The 21,282-nt window shown below is 39.1% G+C and overlaps 1 protein-coding gene across 3 annotated transcripts in view; it reads right to left on the bottom strand.

The window, feature by feature from the left end:
- The window catches only part of GALNT11 (polypeptide N-acetylgalactosaminyltransferase 11), a 51,460-nt gene that overhangs the window by 23,505 nt on the left and 6,673 nt on the right, over nucleotides 1-21,282 (bottom strand). For 2 of the 3 annotated variants that reach the window (XM_026842729.1, XM_026842728.1), the window contains exons 2-6: nucleotides 13,160-13,492; nucleotides 9,235-9,358; nucleotides 7,134-7,300; nucleotides 2,685-2,810; nucleotides 150-399 (exon numbers count right to left, since the gene is read on the bottom strand). In XM_026842729.1, the coding sequence (XP_026698530.1) occupies nucleotides 150-399; nucleotides 2,685-2,810; nucleotides 7,134-7,300; nucleotides 9,235-9,358; nucleotides 13,160-13,454 (962 nt within the window). In that variant the 5' untranslated portion in view covers nucleotides 13,455-13,492. Of the gene's footprint in view, nucleotides 1-149; nucleotides 400-2,684; nucleotides 2,811-7,133; nucleotides 7,301-9,234; nucleotides 9,359-13,159; nucleotides 13,493-15,096; nucleotides 15,143-21,282 lie in introns of those variants that run through there. The other variant, XM_026842726.1, reaches the window with a different exon arrangement.

Below are 21,282 nucleotides of genomic sequence, written 5' to 3' on the forward strand. Positions count from 1 at the left end.
TATTTCCAAGTAAAGCAAGTCAGATATTTGACAGATTAGGCATCTGCTTCTAAAACTACACATGCAGATAACTCTCCAGAATGCTTAAGAAGTGCTTCTGATCATGCATATGTTATACAGAGCTTCACACCACATAGGAGGAACCTTACTTGATTGGAGCAGTGGCTCCCTCGGGTCCTTCCAGTTCTGACAAAGGAACAAGATCCCACTTAAAGTGCAGGCCCCAGTTAAATCCTCCACGCACAACAGGGGAAGAGCTGTAGGTAAGCGTGTCAGCACTGATTATGTCAATCACAGGGCACACCACAGTCCTGCGATCTTCTCTGATGGGAGTCAGCAGAGGTTGTAACCACATCTCGTTCACCTCACAGTGACTGTCCAGGAATACCAGCACTTTCCCTACAGAGGCCAAAGCACACGAAGCAAAAAGATCCATGGTAGCATGAAACACAAACACATAAGCTATTATATGGGCAGCAAAGTATCAGCAGTATCCTCACCACACTGTGTAACAGAGGGAAAACACCATCTGCACTCAGAGTACTGACAAACCAGAGACTTCACAGGGATTAGTTTAGTCAAAGGCAGAAGGTATATCCTGACTATTCACATTTAGCCATGAATTGCTCAAGTGAGCCATTATCTGCATTTCTTTGACAGGGTTTTATAGTCAGATTCTACCCAGATTCTGCAGAGCTACTGTACTTTAAATGAAACATCATCAGACCAGTGTTCTAAGAGTTATGAGGTGCATTTGTCCTAAAGCAGAGCACTTCCCATGCCTGAGTTAGACTACAGAGATAGCTGAAGATGACAGATACTGGACTGGATGAATTATCCCCATGACAAAGCTCGTTTTGTTCACTGACTGTAATTGCCCTGGGCTCTCTTCGTATCATGCTTCAGCATCCATCCAGGTACTATTGCAGCAAAGACCTGTGCGAAGATCTGTGGATTTTAAACAAAGTCATTCTAATGAACTAATTCCCATTTGCCCATGAAACAAGCCACAACGTTTCAATTCTTGAATATAAAGTAACATAGAGCATCGCCCTATTACATTAGCTCTAGAGTGACTGTGGATTTATTAGTTTAAAAGGAGAATGAATTCCCTAAAACGGCATAGCCAATCCATCAGTGTTAGACCAAACAACACTTCAGTCCCATCAGTTTACATGGGGATTATCCACCATGGTCAGAGAGGACAGTTTGATCCATGAGACACCTGCAGGCTCTGTTGATCTGAAAAGTCATCTGAATTTTTACGATGCAACATAAAATTTACTTAATACTAGAATAACATGGAAGAGATGGGAAAGAGCTTTAAGGAAAACAACTTTGAAACATGCCAATATAATGAGGCACCCATTAACAACAGACAGTATTTGACCGAAAAAAAAAAAAAAAAAAAAAAAAAAAATGACTTCAAATTGCACTAACTCAAATACCTCCTATCACAGTTTGGAAAGTGTAAGCCCAATTTTCTCTCTGGATTACATCATTACAATGCTAATGAGCAAACATCAATTAAGAGTCCTTGTCTGCCACTCAAAATTATTTGAAAAAGTAACACATACTTTCTCAGACACCCAAGAATTTAACTGGAAGCATATTATGGTAAAAGACACACAGTGTACATAAAGCACCAAATATTGTTTTTATCCCAATTAACACTCACTGAACAATAGAAAAGCTTGCATGAGAAGTGTTACAATTAGATTGACAAATTAGAAACCAGATTAGTGTGTACATTAATGAAGACGACTGCTATTTTAGAGCAACAGTTTTCACATGAAACATACAGAAAATATTTTGCAACCACAATACCTAGTGCAAATGGAGATGTTCCCAAGACAACATTCTTTCAGGACATGAATTAGGACAATCTACACTTCCTCATTAAATTATCAAATACTGGTTTTGTTTTACCATGTCACTGACCCATTCTAAAAAACTAACTCATTTTATCAAAAGCAAACTTCTGCAGGAAGAAAAAAAAACGAGAAATCAACACTTCAGACAACATTTAAAAGACACTCAAATTTGACTCCAAATTTCCAAAGTCATTATTGGGGTGACTTGAAAAATCACCCCCTCCCTTACACAGCACAGATTTCCTAAAGTTAACTACAAACTATAAATCCATTGAATTTATTATATCTACTCTATATTTACACACAACCAAGTACCAAGTCCTCCTTGCTTCCTTCTCTTTGAGTAACAGAAAAACCTCAGGTGAGGACTAATTCAGTAAAGCTATGAGAAAATACTGGAGAAAGCTTTATAAAGATCATGGTCAAGTGCATGATGTAAACATTTAAATACACAGGTAATGTTAGTTAAGGTCTCCAATTATCATTATATAAGTATCACTGAAGACTTTGGGTAGCTGTTGTGACATAGGTTAATGTAACAGTCAAAGATCAATACAATTAAAGTCAGTAATTATTCTAAAATAATTGCTAAAATGTCTCTCAGCTAAGACAGAATTATCTCAAATCTTTCTTCCCCTCAACTAAACTGTGTAGCTTATAACATGACATGACATGCAGAGTCCCTACAGTGGACTAAAGCAATCACAGGTCAAACATACAACATCTGAAAGAGCTGCACTATAGAAAGAGAAGTCATGCAACTAACATATGGTCAAAGTATGCAAGGAAAAGAGAAACAAGAAACTATACCTGTGGCATGAGAGGCTCCAATCATCCTTCCTCGAATCAAGCCTTCCCGCTTTTCATTTCTTACCAATTTTGTGGTTTTTGGAAGCTGAGTTTGAACATATTCACCCAAGTCCTTCTTCAAGTCAGCTGAGAAAAGAAAAACACTAGTTCAACAACAGGATGGAAACTGTAAAAGCTTTGTTTAAAGTCCCAAGATGTTCAACTCAAAAAGGGTGAAAAAGCCACCCCAATACAACACAGCTTCAAATCATGGGTATCAAAAGCACAGTCAGTGATCCCACATTGTACACCTGCCCTCCAATTCTGGGGGGCTTGTTGTTTTACTTGCACATTTTCCTAGCAACTGCTTCACTTTTTTCTGCTGCACTGTGGAGACGCACATGGACAAAGCAGGTGCACACCCTGCACTGAAGAGGGTGATTGACCACACCACTGGGCCTTCCACAGGCAGGTGCATTCCTGCTGATAAGCACTTCCTTGTATTTTCCCAATTAACTTTTTATATGCTGCCACTGTCTCAGGTTTTACGCTTAGCCTTGGTTTCCCAAATACAGACTGGATTGTGATCTTTCTGTTCTGTTTTCAAAGCCTTTTGTACAATATAACTCAAGTTAACTGGGACTACTAGACTCTATGCTAAAAGGAGTTACTGTTGCTAAAAAAAAATAAAAGGCACTATGCAAAGAAACAGCATTTCCAAATTCTTCTCATGGTGACTGTCATTTGCAGCAGAAGTAATGAAAACCCTTTCACATGTTCCATGCACTAAAACAAATGCTGACACCTTTAAAAAGAAGCATGAAGGCACCTTTCATTTTCTGTATCTGCTTAGCTGATACAACAGCAGATACAAAGTACAACTCACCCACAGGCTGTTGCTCTTCTAAAAATGGTAGAATCAAAGACACTGCTGGCAAGTGGATAGCAAAGTTCACGGAAATCTGTAAGCATGACTGTAACTTAACCGACATTAATGGCAATTTTAAGAGTAAAAATACTTTTTTCACCTGAGGAAACCTGAGTGGTTTCTGACATTAAAGCAGGACCACTGAAGAGAAGATGGACACATGAAGACTCAAGTGATAGGAAAACACAAGTTAATAAGCTTATGGAGGAATAAACAACAATATAAAAATGAGAAAGAAAACCAAAAAGCCAGCTGAGACTTCAAAGAGACCCTTGGTCTAGAGAGGCACAGACAGACTTTCAACAGAAAGGAATATTATTATTCTGATTAATAAAAGGAATAAATACTATTCTTCTGATGAATGTCAGTTCAAACATTAAAGTTCCTGTTAACAAGATTAAATGTCAAAGAAATATATTTGGAAGCCAGGGCTGTAACCTTCAGGAAATATAAGAACCTTCAGGCACAAAGACTGAAAAGGAGATTCCCAGAAGCAGCTCCAAAGGTTAAGATCTCAGCCTTTGCACTGCAAGACAGCATCGTGGATCAAGAATGAGAAGGTACCAGATAGCAAATATGGTGCTAGAGAATATTCTCAGACAAAGAAAAGTCTCTGAAGAGACTCAAACAGCATTCATTTGGGTCACAGGAATTCTCTCCCCTGGTCTTGAATGTGACATCATATGCCAGAGATAATAGGAAAGATTTTTTTTTGAGAAAGTCTCCTAGAAAGTTGATGAAATAAAGTCATCTCCAGGGTGCCAACCAAATGAGATACCCAAATAAACAGAATAGGATTTGCAAATGTAAAATAAAGTACTGCTTGAATCATTCTTCACCTGATGTACCATAGCAAGGAAAAGACAGTGTACAACTGCAGAAAACAAAGGGCTAGCACAAAGCAGAAAAGGTCAGTTATCAAACTCAGCACTTAGGGCAGATAAGGCTGCATGAAAGGACATAAAATACAAGAAGAAATAGATTTGCATGTGCAAACTTCTGAAAACACCAGTGGAAATCTAAAAGGTCGTGGCCATCCCGGTAGCTAAATCAGGCCTACAACACAGGCTTGAGCAGCAGAATGCAACAGCCAGTAGTACCTAAGGGCTAATACGCTCTCAGCAAACAGTTTTGACCTGGACAAACTAGCATTCTGCTGGAAAATGTGCCCAGCCGTTGCCTGGGACTGAACATATCATGGACCATTCTCAACAGACAGTTTAGTCTCAGACACCTTTTGAGGTTTCCGTTGTCTGATCAGTTCTTGTGTCAGCTTCACATTCACTGGGAAGACTGATTCCTTCTGACATAACCCAAAAAATTGCTTCGATATAGCCTGCCTGAGAAATTTTGCTCCAAGGAGAGAATTGCTCCCTTTTAGTCAGTAGAGTTTCCAAAAATTACTTTAGCCATTATCTTGCTCCATATCTCTGGAACAAAGGCTCCTCCAAACAAGAGAAATCTCAGATGAGAATCAGGGGTGTTATTGTTTCAAAGTACTGAGTTGCAGACAATTTCCTCCTTTTCTGTTCTTCAATCTCTTCTTCTGCATAGAAGAATGCCCCCATTAACAGTCTTCAACATATCCTGTAGGCTGTTCCATAACAGGTAAAGCCTAAAGCAGGGAAAAAAATAAATCCTGATATGCCACAAAGGGCAAGAAAAATATAACACTGGGCTCAGCTGAGCCATGGAAATGCCTGCTTAGCTAGTAAGACTGTTGATGATTGAGTGTAAGAAGCTTTCTGAGGCAAAACTAGATGCAAAGACCCAAGCTTTACACAACAGCACTGACATGCAGCAGAGTTCCTGTATGTAAAGCTGAAGAAATAGGCAGTATTTCATCTAAGATACCATTTCAGGAAGTAGGCAATGTAGGGAAAATGGAAAAATGCATAAAAAAAGAAAATAACAGAGAGGCATAGAGATTAAGCAACCTGCTAAAGCTCACATGAGATCCAGGGCACAGCCAAAGCCTTTGCCCATTACCTCAGCCACCAAACTAACTTTGCCATTCTTCAGCTGTAAAATTCCATCCATCCATTAAAACTAAGCAGCAGTGCAAACATCAGTAGTACTGTCATCATCCAGAGCAGTAATATCTCCTCCAACCTTCGACTTCAAAACAAGTTTATTTGAAGTCAAAAAGGCAAATGTTGCTACTTGAATGTTTTCAACCCAATTTGGCCTTCAAATTAGTAACAGACCAGAAGAGTGATAGCATTACTGCCTGAACACAGGCATTAACCAAATGTATTACCACATTCAAAAGGCTGAGTTTTGAAGCAAGCTTAGTTCTGAATATGAAGGTTACAAAACTTTAAAACAACAAATTGCACAAGAGACTTTGTAGTAAAGAGTGTATATTGCTTCCAAAACACAAATCAAAAGCTTTTAAATATTAGGTATTCTTATCAGCCAGGGATGAAGTGTTGGATCTTTGTTCTCTCCTGTATCTTAACATTTGATCTGACCTCAGAGAAATGAACTTAGCTGCATAACAAGAGAATTTCATTCTACATTATACATATCTAATCAGTCTTTTAGAGCAAGTGAGGACTTAACGCAGAAACCAAACAATGAGACTAAGGGAGCTCATTATATGTACTAAAAAGAATACAATCTAAAAACCATTTTAAAAATGCAAGAAGTTGTGGACTTGTTCAGAGGCAGGCAGGGAACTTGCACAGTCCTGCTGGCAAGTATCACTACACTAGCACATTCCTCAACAGGCACTTCACTTTTGAAGTGCCAAAACACTTGAATTGTTTGTCTGTCTTTGCCTTGTCCATCGTTCGAGTGAAAAATGCCGAAGCATCAGTCTTTCAACAACAGCAAAGCAATTCTGCAAGGTTTACCCCTCCAGGGCCCCTTCCAGACTTGAGGGAGCAGAGGCTGCTCCAAGAGCCAGGGACAGCTACTCCTAGGGTGGCCACAAGAGGCTGTGCGAGAGCCACGCAAAGCCCTCCCAGCAAAGGCTGAACTCCATCCCAGCACGCCACCAGTCTGAAATGCTGAGCAAGTACAGAAAACTGACGCGCTGTTTCCATAGTGCCACATCAACTTATTTGCAAGACGGCAGCTGAGACTGTGTGCATTCAATTCCTTTCTGATGCAGCCACAGTTACTATTGGCCCACAAAGTTTATGGAAATACCAGTGTAATCTGCTCCGAGCACCAGCCCAAGCAAGGTACTGCTAAAACCAGTTAAACACAGTTAAAACAGTGAAACACAGCTGAACTATAATCGCCCCCTCTGCAAACACACATTCCTCATTATTAGCTTTGAAACCCGTTTTTGAATGTTAAATCTGTATGATATACAGCTCATCAATAAAATGGCACTGGTGCCAAGGAGGATGTCATCTTGGGCTTCTCAGAACATCATGCAGCTCTATTGGCTGGCACTTTTTGGAAATGGACTGCAGTACAAATTGGGTTTGCATCATGGCTTCCATGTTTTTATTATGACCAGTCAATAAAGCACAGGAAGGTCACAACATGTAAGCACTGACCAAAATATTACTGAAAGGTTCTCTCACCCAATTCACTGTTGTCATCCACCAAAATAATTTCATGAAGCAGGTGTGCAGGAGTGCGATCCAGGACACTGTGTACCGTGCGAAGCAGGGCAGAAAGTGCTTCATTGTAGAAACAGATGACAACACTGGCAGAGGGCAGATCAGAAGGGTAGGATTTCTCTCTGCATCTGAAAACAGAAATATAGTAGTTATCACTTTATTTTCACGGGGATTTCCATAGGGCTAGGTCACTGCTGAAACTTCATAAATAACAAGCAAACATTAAATGTGTAGGAAGAACCCCTACACACTTAAAAACCCTAATATCTATAGTAGGCCTCAGCATAGTCAGTTGCTCTCCACATAATACAGACTTATAATTAACATTGCTGCTTGTCAGAAAACAGAGGATATGATGGATTGGGGTGGGAGTGAGAATCACAGATCCTCAAGACAAGAGAAAACAGTAAGGGCTTGTTTTAGCTGTCACAATACTGTCTAGAACCCTTGGGTAGCTCAGACATGTGCACGAATGGCAAGTATGACATGAGGCCTACCAAAACAACATCTTTATTGGCCACTTGCTGGAGACTACCCAGAATACCTCCAATGGTGCCCAATACCCATTTAAACAACCAAGGTTGGGATTCAGGGATTAAGGCACATAAATCTAGTCACTGCTGTCAGTGGATTCCAGACCGTGTTCAGCTCACCCTAAGGCTGACAAGTGCATTTTGTCAGCTGAAGAGCTCTGCGTGCTCCATTAACTGTACTTGACTGGATCTCTGCTAATTATAATAAAAGCAGAGACAACTGACTAACATGCAGCTACCTGAATTTAAGCATCTTAATCTGCAAGCTGATTTCCACTCAAAGCAGATCATTCTTTCTTTCTTTCTCCTTTTCAAATTTTGTCCATACTTCTAACAGGGCACAGTATCACAGAATAATGCCGTATGAAGATGCCAGGCATTAAGGAATCCAGTAAAAATCAGAAATTATAAATGAAAACCCAGAAGTATACAAGAAGAGTCTTCACCGACTTGGAATGAACTCAGCTCTTGGGAGAGACATTTCAGCAAGTACAATTCACTACATATACACACACCAGAGAAAACACTAGAAACAGATGCAGGTTTACTTAATTTTCAATTAAATGTTGGGGGGGGGGTTGTTGTTGTTACAGTGGTGGGTTTTCTAATCTGCATCAGACAGATTATAGAAAAAAAAAGAAAAAAAATCTACTTTTCAGTAGAAAGTATTCAGAGCAGTGCAATCCAGATACCAAGCAAGGACTTGAATTGAGAAACAGAGCACCTTTGGTCATCAGTCATTCTTCTACCTTACCCTCTGTTGGCTTACAACAAATGTGAAATAGCACATAAAGTGGAAGTCTCTCATTAACTTGGGCACTGGAACATTTAATGTCCATCTTTCAAAGGTATCAAACAGAATTATAGCATCTCTTTTGGTAGTTACAGTACTAAGTATGAATGTAAAATGCAGATTCAAAAAAATAAAAATATTGTAGTATGTTTTAAGTAACCGAATACACAGCTAGCAAGATGAAATACAGGAAGCATAATCCTAGTACTGCTGGAAAGAAAGTTTGATTCCTAGGACTTTTGCACACTGACTTTTATTTAAAGTATTTTTGGAATCTTGTTTCCTATCAAAATAGCTGTCTGCCAATCCTACTGCTCACAAAAATTAAATTAATAAAATTTGAATAAGCATATCCAATCTAGTTCTTCATTAAGCAGTCTTAAAGTGAATTAAGAATTGGGAATTTGCTTTCAGGGAGTAGCAATCTTTTTTTCATGAAGCCTGGTTTATGTGGGGCTTTACTTATCACATACCTTTTCCAGCTGGCAAAAAATTAGATCTCCAGAAACAACACTCAGTCAAAAAAGACAGAAAAGACCAAAGAATAAAAATCCTAACCTCAAGCACTCCTGTTTAAATAGCTGGAAATCTGCCTCCAGCAACACAGGAGGCTGAAGGATTATCTAACAGACACGTAATACCAAAAACGTTAGATACTATATAAGGTATAACGCAAGTAACAAGCCCTTAAACACATGGCAATTATACTATATCCCCTCCAAAAATTAGTACATACTTTGCATCTCTTGTATCAGGCACATCCCTGTGGTATCCGAGCCGATTACTGATAAGCATATTGAAAGCATGCTTCTGATAGCCCAAGTCTCTCACTTCCTGATCTTCTTCATTAAAAATCATTCCTGCAAAAGGAACATGCCAGTTAACAGAGTCAAAAATACCCTTTGGAAACAATCAATGATTGAAATGTATGCTTTAACCTCCCCTAAAATCCATTATATTCTTCAGAAACCCCTCTGGTTTTGCAAAGTTTATTTTTGTGCAACTATTTTTGTTACCCTTCACAAATATGCAGGACTTAAGAGTAACCCTGGCAACTGTAATAAAATGAAATCATTCTCCAAAGACTGAGGGTTCCACTGTGTTTATTGCCCTACCAGACACACTCCCGTCACTTAAATGGCCTCTAATTCTTAGCACCACCTAAAAAACAACATCAAGCAAGCAACGGAGGATAGATTTTGGCACACAGTGAATCAGCACTTATCCGTACAGATGAAGGGTCTGTAATGGTATTTTTGAGAAAGAAAAGACATTTACAATGGTAGAAAAACCCTCACAGCAGCAGCTCGTTTCATGCAGTTTTCTCAAGTCTGCAGCAACATAAAAATAGCTATGAAAAAATGTAAGATTCTTGTTTCTCTCACCCGGGAATTTGACAGCAAGTAAAATAGCAACAGAGCTAGCTGTTTCTCTGTTGATTATTGCAGGAGAAGCAGCAACTGTTGCTGAGCATGGCAGAGGCAGCAACTGCTGGTATACATAAGTGCACAGCTAGAGGCCAAGGTTGAAATCCTCAGTGCCATCCTGCCTGCCTTGACTCAGTGTCATGAGTTTCTCTCTCACTGAGCCTTATACTCACCAGTGTGAACAGAAACATATTATGGTACTTCACTCAACTCTGCCACAGAAAAAGAAGAGGAAGATGAGGGAAGCTGTAGCCACCACCTGTGTCAGCTAGCCACTTCTGCAATAATTCAGGTAGCAGAGCAATGACTTTTAATTGTCTCTGGTCAGCTGGCCACCAGAATGAGATGCATATATCCTCTCTAGCTATTAGCACGCTACAGATGCAATTTCACTGAAATTTCCTTACAAGAAGTGAGCAAGGATCATGTAATTTATCTCCTTCCACTCTGCTCATCATCTCCATACGGTTCAAAATCTGCAGAAAATCATTAACAAGGGGGTTCCTCATTCACATGCTATCATACATCCAGGATAATACATTTCATACAATCACAGACTAATTTAGATTGGTAGGGACACCTGGTCTAATCCCCTGCTCAGAGCAGGTCCAACTATTTAGATCAGGCTGCTCAGAACTTGTCCAGTTAAGTTTAGAAAGCCTCCAGTATCTCCAAGGATGCAGATTCTACCACCTCTTCATGTCCCCATTCAAGCATTTGACCACCATCTCACTGAAAATCTCTTTCCTCTTACCTAACTGAAATCTCTCCCTTGCTCCAATTTCTTATCATAATCCCATGCATCTCTGGAAAAAGTCTGGCTCTGTCTTCCCTACAGCCTCCCAGTAAGTTGCTGTTGACAGCACAAAATCTCACCCCTTCCTTGGCCTTTTCTCTAAGGCAGAATAAACCCAATCCTCTCAGCCTTTCTTCATACCTCATGTTCTCCAGTTTTCAACAGCTACACAGAAGCCAGCTGAGCTCATACCCAGAGAAAATGACATGGGTTAAAAAACAGAACACAAGAAAGGTCATAAAAAACGTTTTGAAGCTTTCTTCCTTTCCCAACAAGTAGTCCTGGCTGGCCTTCAGAGCACAGGTGTGTCACTACCAGTTGTGTCTCAGCAACAAAGTCTACCTGTAGGTACATGATCTTCTAGAGGGAATTCTGTGAATCCACATTCCCACCATTTACATTTCCCACCCTGCTGCTTTTAGTCTTGAGTACAGTAATTGCAATGCAGCTGCGCTATCAAACACCTCGAGAATAGATGCCTTGACTTTTGTGCAGGACCAAGTGGGAAGCACTGGGTAACAATACCCACAAAAGATGTGGTGACTGACTGCCATGGTCATGGATGAGTGCCCCCACTGTGGATAAGTTGCACTGCCAGGGCAGGAATGAAGCATTTGCAGTGGCAGTGCCACTCTTCTAGCACCAACAGTCTAAAGGGATCAGTCAGTCCTCCTCTGAACTATGTGCATTTCCAAACTAAGGTTTCCAGCTTGTCAGTTCAGACACCCAGCGCAATCACTCTTGAACACTCAGCACCACAGAAACACCGTACCACTGGGTCAGCTTAAAACATTTTCTTCATACAAAGCATAAGATTAAGAAACACATACCAAATGTTTCATTCTACAGTCCATCCATACCCAACCACTAACTACTTTTTTCTGCTCTTATGATTATAGATAAGAAAGAGTACTTATATTTTTAAAACATTCTCATGAAGAACAATATCCTAAGTGCATGCAAAAGGCCTGAAAGATTTCAGTTCAAACAGCAGATAAACATCCTTGGAAAAATAAGGGCTTTGCAATTGAAGCAGCAGTTTAAGCTTTACTTCAGCAGCATTATGTGGCTCTCAGATTAATTGGAGAGGGAAAAAAAAAAAAAAGATTGCCATACCAGATGACAGTTTGTTTTTTGCTATCATATGTCAACTTTTCTTTCTTTTTTTTTCTTTGCATGTTTATCAATCACTGTCCTAACCTAGATAGACAGGAAGCACCTGATCTAATTCTAACAGAGAGCCAGCTGCCTACTGATGATTCATGTAGAATTTATCCTGGCACTATAACTTGCCTTAGCTTTCACCAGCCAAACCAGACACTTGGTTTGAAGATCAAGGGACTTTTCAGTTAAAATGCTCCGATTTCTTTCCTGGCCCATGCTGAATAGTTGGAAAGAAATAGCCACCTGTGGACTGGCCTTCACCTCACTTTAGCTCTCATGTTTTTTGCAGTGAACTGATAAACATTCGTAATGCCACACGGCAACATGAATTTGCATTTTTCCTACATATTCATACAGGTCTAACAACTCAGAAACCCAAGTTTGGTAAAGTTCTATAAACCCTTGAAGCTTGGGATCCAAACATTCATCCAAAGTAATGATAGAGGACTTGAGTCAGATATGAGTATTAAACTCCTGACTATGAAGGTCACTATGCCATATTTCCCAAAGAAGCAGCGGAAACCAATACAACACTCAGTTTCTGCTTCCAGACTTAAAGCAAGTTTATAAGACAGTACGCAACATGCCCCAGTCTGCACATCTGAACACAGTAACAAATAAGCTGTAAGCATTTAAATACACAAAGCATTTTAGTTTGGAAGGCAAGTTTGGAAGACAAACCTAAACCATCTCATTGATGAAATATGCTCCAGTGAAACACACAGACCTTTGTTGGTACTAAGTAAGCAGGATTCAGCCTGACCCACTGTCATCCCAATAAATCTTTCACTGTAATTTTTCCCCACACACATTTCTTGTAGATGATTTCATACTCTGAGGATATTCTCCAACTCAATGGGTCCTCTTCATTGTGTATTGTTATCAAGCTATTTTTTATTACTGCATATGAGCAGAGCTTCTCTGTAGCTAATTAAAGTTTATGTATTTGAGCCCAATTAATATAGGAGTAAGATACAAAGCAACCATACACTGAACTCCAAAAGCAAGAACTACATCAAGGGGAGACACCTTGCTGTAATCCAGTCCTCATTAGCACTTACACAGCACAGCTGTGTTAGGAATAGTACATTTTGGATTAAAATTAAACACAGTAGAATGGATTTCAAGTAATTCGTAATGAAGAGAGCCACTAGGTTTAACAAACACAAGGACTTCATTATACATTTTTCCCCAAGATCCTTTACAAACACCCTTGTTATCTCATTTCCTCTACTGTTTTAATAAGTTTGTCACCAACACTGAAAAACACTTACCCATTTCAGGAGAGAATTCTACCTCTCCCTTAACTGGGTCCTGGACATGATTTCCAAGAGGATTTCCTATCTTATTCTCTTTCTGTTGCAATTCAGGTATGTGAACTGGCCCCCGTGTAAAACGGGGGTAGAATTTTTTTGGAAATGGCCTCTGAGGTTCCAGCCCCTTGATGGGCACATTCTTGAAGGATTGGTTTTCTTCACTGAAGTTGAAATAAACAAAGAGCAGAAGTGTCCAGGTCACAGATGTGAAAAGGCACCCATAGCAGAAATAGCGAAGTGTGATACTTCCCATTGTAGACTTAGCATCATTGAGGACCCATTCTCAATTACCTGAAAGAGAGTGAAAATACACATTTTGAGAGTGCTGCCTGTTACCTCATCAGTTCTATTCATTAGGAAATACATTCTATAGGTTACTCTCCCACTAAACGATTTTGGGAACTTAAAATTTAAACACAGACCTTAAGAATTAAATCTCATTTCACTTTCCCATTAAAAAAATAAACACAATCAGTTTGCACATTCTGTGTAGATACTACTGCTTTAAAACATGAAGCAAACAATCACTAAGAGCCTAGTGACACACTGCAATTAAAGATAAAAATTAGATTTTCCTCATAATAGTTATATAATTATCTCTTCCACAACAGTATATTCCTTGTATGCCTGCATTCATCTAAACATATCATTATTTAACTAAATATACTACACACAGGGAACTAATTCTTCACAGAATGGTTGAGGTTGGAAGGAACATCTGGAGGTCACCTTGTCCAACTCCCCTGCTCAGGCAGGGCCACTTCAAGCAAGCTGCCCAAGAACAGGTCCACGTGTCCATATTTTCAGTTTCTATCCTAAAGCACAGAATGAAAGAACACAGACTCAAGAAGCTACATCGTTTAGTCCTCCTTGTCCAAATCTTAAGAACAGCCATCACAAGCGCCCCAGAAATTCCATAAATCATGGTGTGCAATTTAACAACACATAGCACCAAGATAGTCCCATTTACGGATACTCTTCTCTGCAGAAAGAGAGGAAACAAATGAAAAACAGATATGAAAAAAGAAAATAGCAAAAGCCTCCAACGTAATTTCCTGTGTTCCTGCAGGCCTCTGCAGACTCCAGAAGAGCTCCCATACACCCTGGAGGAGATGCCCACCTAGAGCTGGAAGGAAGCAATCCAGACCAGAGTTTTACTTTAGGCACCCATCCACTAACACAAGTTCCCCAAGCTATATTGAAAATTATTATCATAAGTAAATCCCTGAAGTGAAGCATATGAAGCTGGCAATAACATTTTCTTTGTGGCCCAGAAGAATCAGGTAAAATTTCTGGAGTTTCTCAAATCAAAAAAAGGCCCCCAAAAAAACAATACAGCTCAGTTCCCAAAGCGGAGAAAAACACTAACACAAATAATTAGATTTCTCTCATCTTTATCTAAATACAGCAAGTTCTTTGCATAGTAACAAAAAGCCAGGAAAACATTTAATCACCTTTTAATTAGCAAAGCATTTGTTTTAAGAAAACAAAATATTCAGGTAGCATTCAAGGGTTTACGCTGATGCATTTTTCAGACTTCTCAAAAAGTCAGAAACTACCAGAAGCCTGCCAGGCTGACCTGAAAAGAACAAACCACAACAACATTTATGAGTACAAACAGATTATTCCCTTCTCAACACGGAAAACTACTAACAGAGGTAGAAGCCATTCATGATCCCAAAGAAACCTATAAAGATCCCACTTATTTTGGCAATGTAATTCTGAGTCCTAAGTGACTTGCAACCAAAAGAATACACGTCAAAATTCAAGCTCACATTTCCCAGACTGCAGCAGATTATTGTCTCTTCCAAAAAATAAAAATATCCAAAGTAAAATAAAGCAAAAAAACCCAAACCAAACAACCTCCTCATAAATAACTTACCCATTACTCTTACCATGTCAAACTCCCTCACTTCAGCAAGGCAACAACCTACGCAGCAGTTAAACCCAAGAAGCTTAAAAAGGTCTTAATGGTTTAAATCTCATACTGACCCTGTGCATATAGATGAATTGCATGCTCTGTGAAACAGGCTCTTTCTCTAACACTACCATGCAGAAATCTTGCTGCTTAACTGTAGAGCCATGAAATTAGTCAGGCAACAAATGCTCTGGGTCAGAAACTATTAAAAAAAACCCTCATTCTAGCTAGCAGAATGGGTTTAACAGTTGGAGAAGTACAGATCACCAATCCCCAATGCCTTATTTCCTGTGCTAACAGGGGTCAACGATCATACCAAGGCAAATCTAGGCTCAGAAAAAGCACATTAGGCTGCAAAGGAGCAAGATTAGATAAACAGTTATATCCTCTCATTATAATAATTCTTCTTGCCAGGCAGTCTGCAGACAATTAATACTTATCCATAAAAGACAATCTGGGTGCTTGCCAGGGTTTTTTTTGCACTGCCACAAGGAGGTCATCTGCTGTAAAACTTGTCCAAGCCTAATATGCTGTTCCTCAAAACCTGCTAGAGTTGTTTTTCCATTCACTATGGTAACACAGATGTACAATCCTAACATCATGGCACATGCACTTACATTGTGGAACAGAACTGTTCTAGTAAGATAAAAATTACTGTAACAGAGAAGGAATCTTCATTTCAGAGCTCTTTAAGGATACATCTATACCGCAGGTCACACAGGAAAACCAAAGATAATCCTTGCTCTCAGGTAGCAGTATGAAGACAGGGACACATAGCACACATAATTCATCATGGACTAAGTAATTCCTCCACTTCTTGCATCTCTTTTACAGCTCAGAGCTCCATCTTGCTGCTGTGGCACTTCTAGTCACACTGCTGTGACCAACATCAGGCATACTCAGATTAAAGAGGAAGGGATAAACTGCTAATCACCACTGTGAAAAGATGGCTGTAAAAGTCTTCCATCTCCAGAAAGCTATCTGACCAGGCTGAAAGTGCACACTTGGTTACTGTTACAAAGGCAACAAATGCAAACCTGAGCATGATATTAATTCCACACGCTCCTTGCCAGAGCAGAACTGCTTCACCTTCTTTTCCCTTCTTCACTGTTCTGCAGTTTTGTAGAAGGATACAAAGGTTGAAATACTGCATTTAAATCAAATGATAGAACCTCTACAATGCAGAAAACTAGGCCCTTTCAGTAGCTTGCTACTCAATTAAGACATTTAGTAATTCATTTGGCAGGAAAATACAGACTCACCGTTTATTTTCTTTAAGTACCAAACGTTTTGTTAGACACTTAATTTTGAAGGCAGAATGGAAAAAATTTAAACTCTGCCTATGAAAAGCACATTAAGACTTATTAGTTTATTTCAATAATTAACATATGCATTTACACAACCACTGTCTTATGGATTTCAACCACTTCTACCATCTGAGCAGCCACAAGAGTCATAACCTGAATCAGAGCTGCACACTCCAGTTTTAGACAGTTTTAGGTTGACCATGACTTCTTATAGCAAACAGGCCACAGTAGGTTTTCAAGTCCTAAGCAATGTCAGTCCTACTTGGGACCTCTCTCAGGAATTAGGAGAACCTTTCCAGCCCTATGCTTTTATGCACAAAAAGTACAATCACATTAATCCATCTCCACATCTCCTCAATATCCAAGAAACAAGTATCCCTTCACTCATGTCAGCATCCAACAAAGAAAATAACCACTTTGATACAGGTCAGAGGGAGGGAGGAGAGAATACTTCAGCTGGTCACAAGGACCCAGAAGGAAACACTCAGTTCACATAGGCAACCACTTGGCATTCAATTCTTACCTCATCCACCTCCCTATCCATGGCTTCTTTCTCCAAACCATCTAGATACGATGAATAAAGCCTTACCCTGTCTGGACTCCTTTGCTCTCCAGTTCTGTGAAGAGTTCTAAGAAACACGCTTTGCCAGTTTACCCAACAATTGTCTCTGACTACCTACACATAGTCACAATACCCTGATCATCGTCTTAAATGTCCATCCTCTCCCAGTCGGTTTCTTCAAGTGGGATTTTGAAACTTAAGAGAAGCCAAACCTTTTTTTTTTTTTTCCTCCTTATTTTCTCCTCACTTTTTTTTTTTTTTAAATGGAGACAAGCTGTTCCTGAATACTAGAGATGCAGAGGATATGCCAAAGTATTAGTATCTTCCTCAGCTCTGATACATGCTACACGAGAAAAACAGATGACACATACATTTTTAACTGAACAGCCCTAAAGCTCTGCTAATGCAAGAAACTTAAATCAAAAAAGCAGAATTGCATTATCCGGATAATAATGTCAATGGTCTCATAACACTAATTTTCACCTTTGCAATAAATACTTTAACACTGAGTACAGCCACCAATAAATGGCTATTTGGACAGTACAGTTAAAATCCATTTCTATCTATTTATTCAAACGCAAACAAAACCACTGATTTCCATTAAATAAATCAATCTATAATTTAAACATATCAAGAAGGATTGTTTCACAATACAGATCCTCACAGATTTTACTGGGAATTGAGACTAGGCTTGAAGGGTCTATCATGTTTCTCCCCTTCATTTCTGAAAAGCAACATAGTTGCCAAAAGACATTTTTCCAAAATTCCTCAAACAATTCCCTTTACCAAAAACTCATATAGTAACATTGAGAATGAATAGAATACATTTCCTCTCCCTTGGCAATATAGGAGCTTTCACAGCACATAAGAAATGATAACATCTTTAAGTATTTTACAAGCACTCATTGACACACACAAGATCCTAATGATACATGGAGTTGATGACTGTTCAGATCAGTATACTTAGGAATCCAGAGATACTTCAACATGACAAATAGATATCATTCAAGTTGGGAGCACCTGCTATATCAGGTAACTACAATCAGACTGGGGTGATCAAGAAAGGAAAAGTTTATCTTAGAAGCTGCCCCCATAAGCATCAGCTCAGAAGAGGCCAAGACTGAAAGGCACAGTATTCTGAGAATTTCTAACCAAATATTCTGTTTTTCAGTCTCTCTCCTGTTGCTCTATTTTGACTGTCATAGTATTTATTGCCTGATAGTTTTCAGACTTTGGCAAAGCCTTGGAACACAGTTTGCAGACCCACATGCCAGAAATGCCAAGAGTAAAATATTCCTCTCCAATTTCCATGAATTCCAGTACAGAACTCTCCAATTCTTGCACAAGTAGTAAATAATTGATTTTTTTTTAAGAGAACTATAAAAGTTAAATACTAGTAACTTAGTAAAAGTTTCTGAAAGTCAACCAATTGCAAAGCTGAAAAAAAGCAAACCTCCAGGAGCCTACCCACCAAACTTGAGCTTCAGTAATTACTAGTCAATATTGTTTTCCATGTCACACCAGCTTCTTGTAGCATCCTTACACCACCACCATGATATTCATTTCATCAAACCCAGTAACATTTACATTCACTTAATAATTGGCCCGACAATATAACTCTGTTTCCCCAGAGAGCACAGGAGTTTGTCATCAGTAACCTGTGCAACTCTAACACTGGCCCAATGTGTTAGCCTTCAAAACTTTCAATGAAAAAAAAATGCCAACCACATTTCACAATATTTTGGCTTAAAGAGCAAAAGTAGCTACAGGCTCTATGACCTGCCACTGCTTAAACACTGACATCTGCTTGGATTAACCTCAACAGTTTAGTAAACACACCGTATGACTAGATATTTCATGAGTGTGCCAAAGCTCATGTTTGTCAAAGGTCAAACAGAGAATCAGATTAACCTCAAGATTTTTGGAATAAGAGTAAGAATTACTTGATAAAACCTTAAAGTCTGCTTCTAGTTTTTCCAAGAACAGCTTTTCTTCTAAAAAAAAATTTTAAAATCGAAGACAGATACACAACTCATACTACCCAGATTCCCTGAGAGACTGCCTGTGTATTTTGGACCTATATTAAGGCAAGGAACAGATGTGTATAATCTTAATTTTTAAAGAGCATTCTAGTAAAAAAATCATTAAATAAATTTTACCTTTCTACAGAGCGTTAGGATAATTTGCATCATGACCTTCTACAGATGCTTTTCATTTTTGCTTTGTTATTTATTTTGGGGATAAAAAAATCCAAGATGATAAAGTAACACTACTTACAAATGCAATTTTGCTCTTTTAACAGCTTTAACTCTCTATATATATATTTCTTGGCCTCCAAGATGTTATGGCTACCATCACTCCTCTTCCAAAAAATGCATCAGCATGACCAGGCTTTCCTATTTTTTTGTTGAATCACTAGCAAACAGCATCATTAACAGTATGATGAACAGAGGCCAGATTAGGAAGAAGCAGTACTTCAGTAATACACTCATCACACTGAGATGCCATTCACTGTAGCTTCTGCGCTTTCGTGAGAATTGTTTTTTCCAGGCATCCTTTACATTTCAATCAGTCTTAAGGGAGTGTTACAGTTAATGAACTAGCAAGATGAAAAAGGGACAACTTAGGCAGCTTTGGTTTCAGACTCAACACACATCACTAGGAGCAACACCCATTGAACATACTTCAGAACAAAAGCCAGAGATATTTCCAAATAAAAACTTAGTGCTTCATGTGCTCCAGAATCGAAGTGCCAATCCAATTTAACTCTGTATTAAAAAAACCCTCCTACTAGATTGTTTTAGCACTAAATTGGATCTACCTGCCAATTTTTTTCATTAAAAATATGAAATTTTGACCTTACAGAAGGGATAGGTCATTGTACTTTATGAATTATGTGGCTATTTTTCACACAATATAGGCAGATAACTGCTCATGTAAAGACAGATTGGGCCTACAGAAACCTACCTTATGACATCCATAAAGGACAAATGCTAAGTGCTGTACCCAGGACTGACAAACTCCGCCACTGCCACAGCCTGGGGAACAGCTCTGCAGAAAGACCTGGGAGGTCTGGCTAACCAGGAGCAGGCAGCATGCCCTCCCAGCAATGACAGCTGAGAGCATGCAGGCTTATCAACAGGATCACAACCAGCTGACTAAGGGATGCAGTCACACCACCCCACACAGCACACAGACTACTCTACCCAGTTTGGGATTTGCAGGTACAAGACAGACATCAGTAAACTGAAGCGAGTTCAGTGGAAGGCCACCAAGATGGTCATGGGCTGGAACACTTGCTCTGTGAGGGGAAGCTGAGGATGCTCAGCAGCTTCTGCCTGCAGAAGAAACAGCTTTGCAAGGGGGCACCTAACAGCAGCCTCATGCCACCAACAGGGAGGGATGTTATCAAGAAAACAGAACCAGGCTATTTAATGAGGTGCAAGGTGGGAGAACGAGAGTTAAAAAAGACTAATATAACTCCAGTCACAGCAACTCTCATTCACAGAAATAGACTGTGGACCACAGGCTGTCCTATTGCATAAGATCAGTGTTCCCATTCATTTTAATGAGATGACACACTAAGATCTATTTTTAATTAGCCTCTGTAAGTCACTTTTAAATGCAACTTTAAAAGCTTTGAGAACCAAGAGTTTAGTCATTTCAGCACAGCTATACAAATCCATGTCATATAACCTAAAATAAATCCTCCTGGAATGAATGCAAAATTTTGATCAACCCTTTACAGATACATAATCTTAAAATAACAATAATGTTCAATATACTTTATAAACGAAGGCACATAGATTAGTTGCATGAATTGTTGAAGACCTAAGAAACTATGAGTATACTAAGTCCGAAAAGCATAAAGTGTTTTAGGAAAAATTTAAAAATTCATCTTCTTTATGTCTTTATGTTCTCACCCCTCACTATTTTACCACTGTCAAATGACTCACTCACATACTCATTTGTATTTCAGTTTTTGGACTTTAACCAGAGATGTCTAAATATTGCATAGTATCATTTTAAATCTGTGGACTATATATTGAAACGCCTCCTCTAGGAACATAACTTTGCTTATCAAGCTTTTTGGAATTTCTCAACTCCAGTAAAAAAGCTTTACTTAGCAGGCTCAGTGAATGCAAACACTAGCATTTTTGTAAGAAAAATGTGAAGCTCCTTCTTTACCCACCTCCATTTCGAATGCTCCCTTAAAGAAATTTTCAAGTATCTTCTACAGTAACATCTTTCACTTATTTGTCAACAACAAAACATACTAGTTTTTTCCTTACTG

The sequence above is a fragment of the Athene cunicularia genome (genome assembly GCF_003259725.1).
Source record: "Athene cunicularia isolate RWA chromosome 2 unlocalized genomic scaffold, athCun1 chr2_part1, whole genome shotgun sequence".
Taxonomy (NCBI): domain Eukaryota; kingdom Metazoa; phylum Chordata; class Aves; order Strigiformes; family Strigidae; genus Athene; species Athene cunicularia.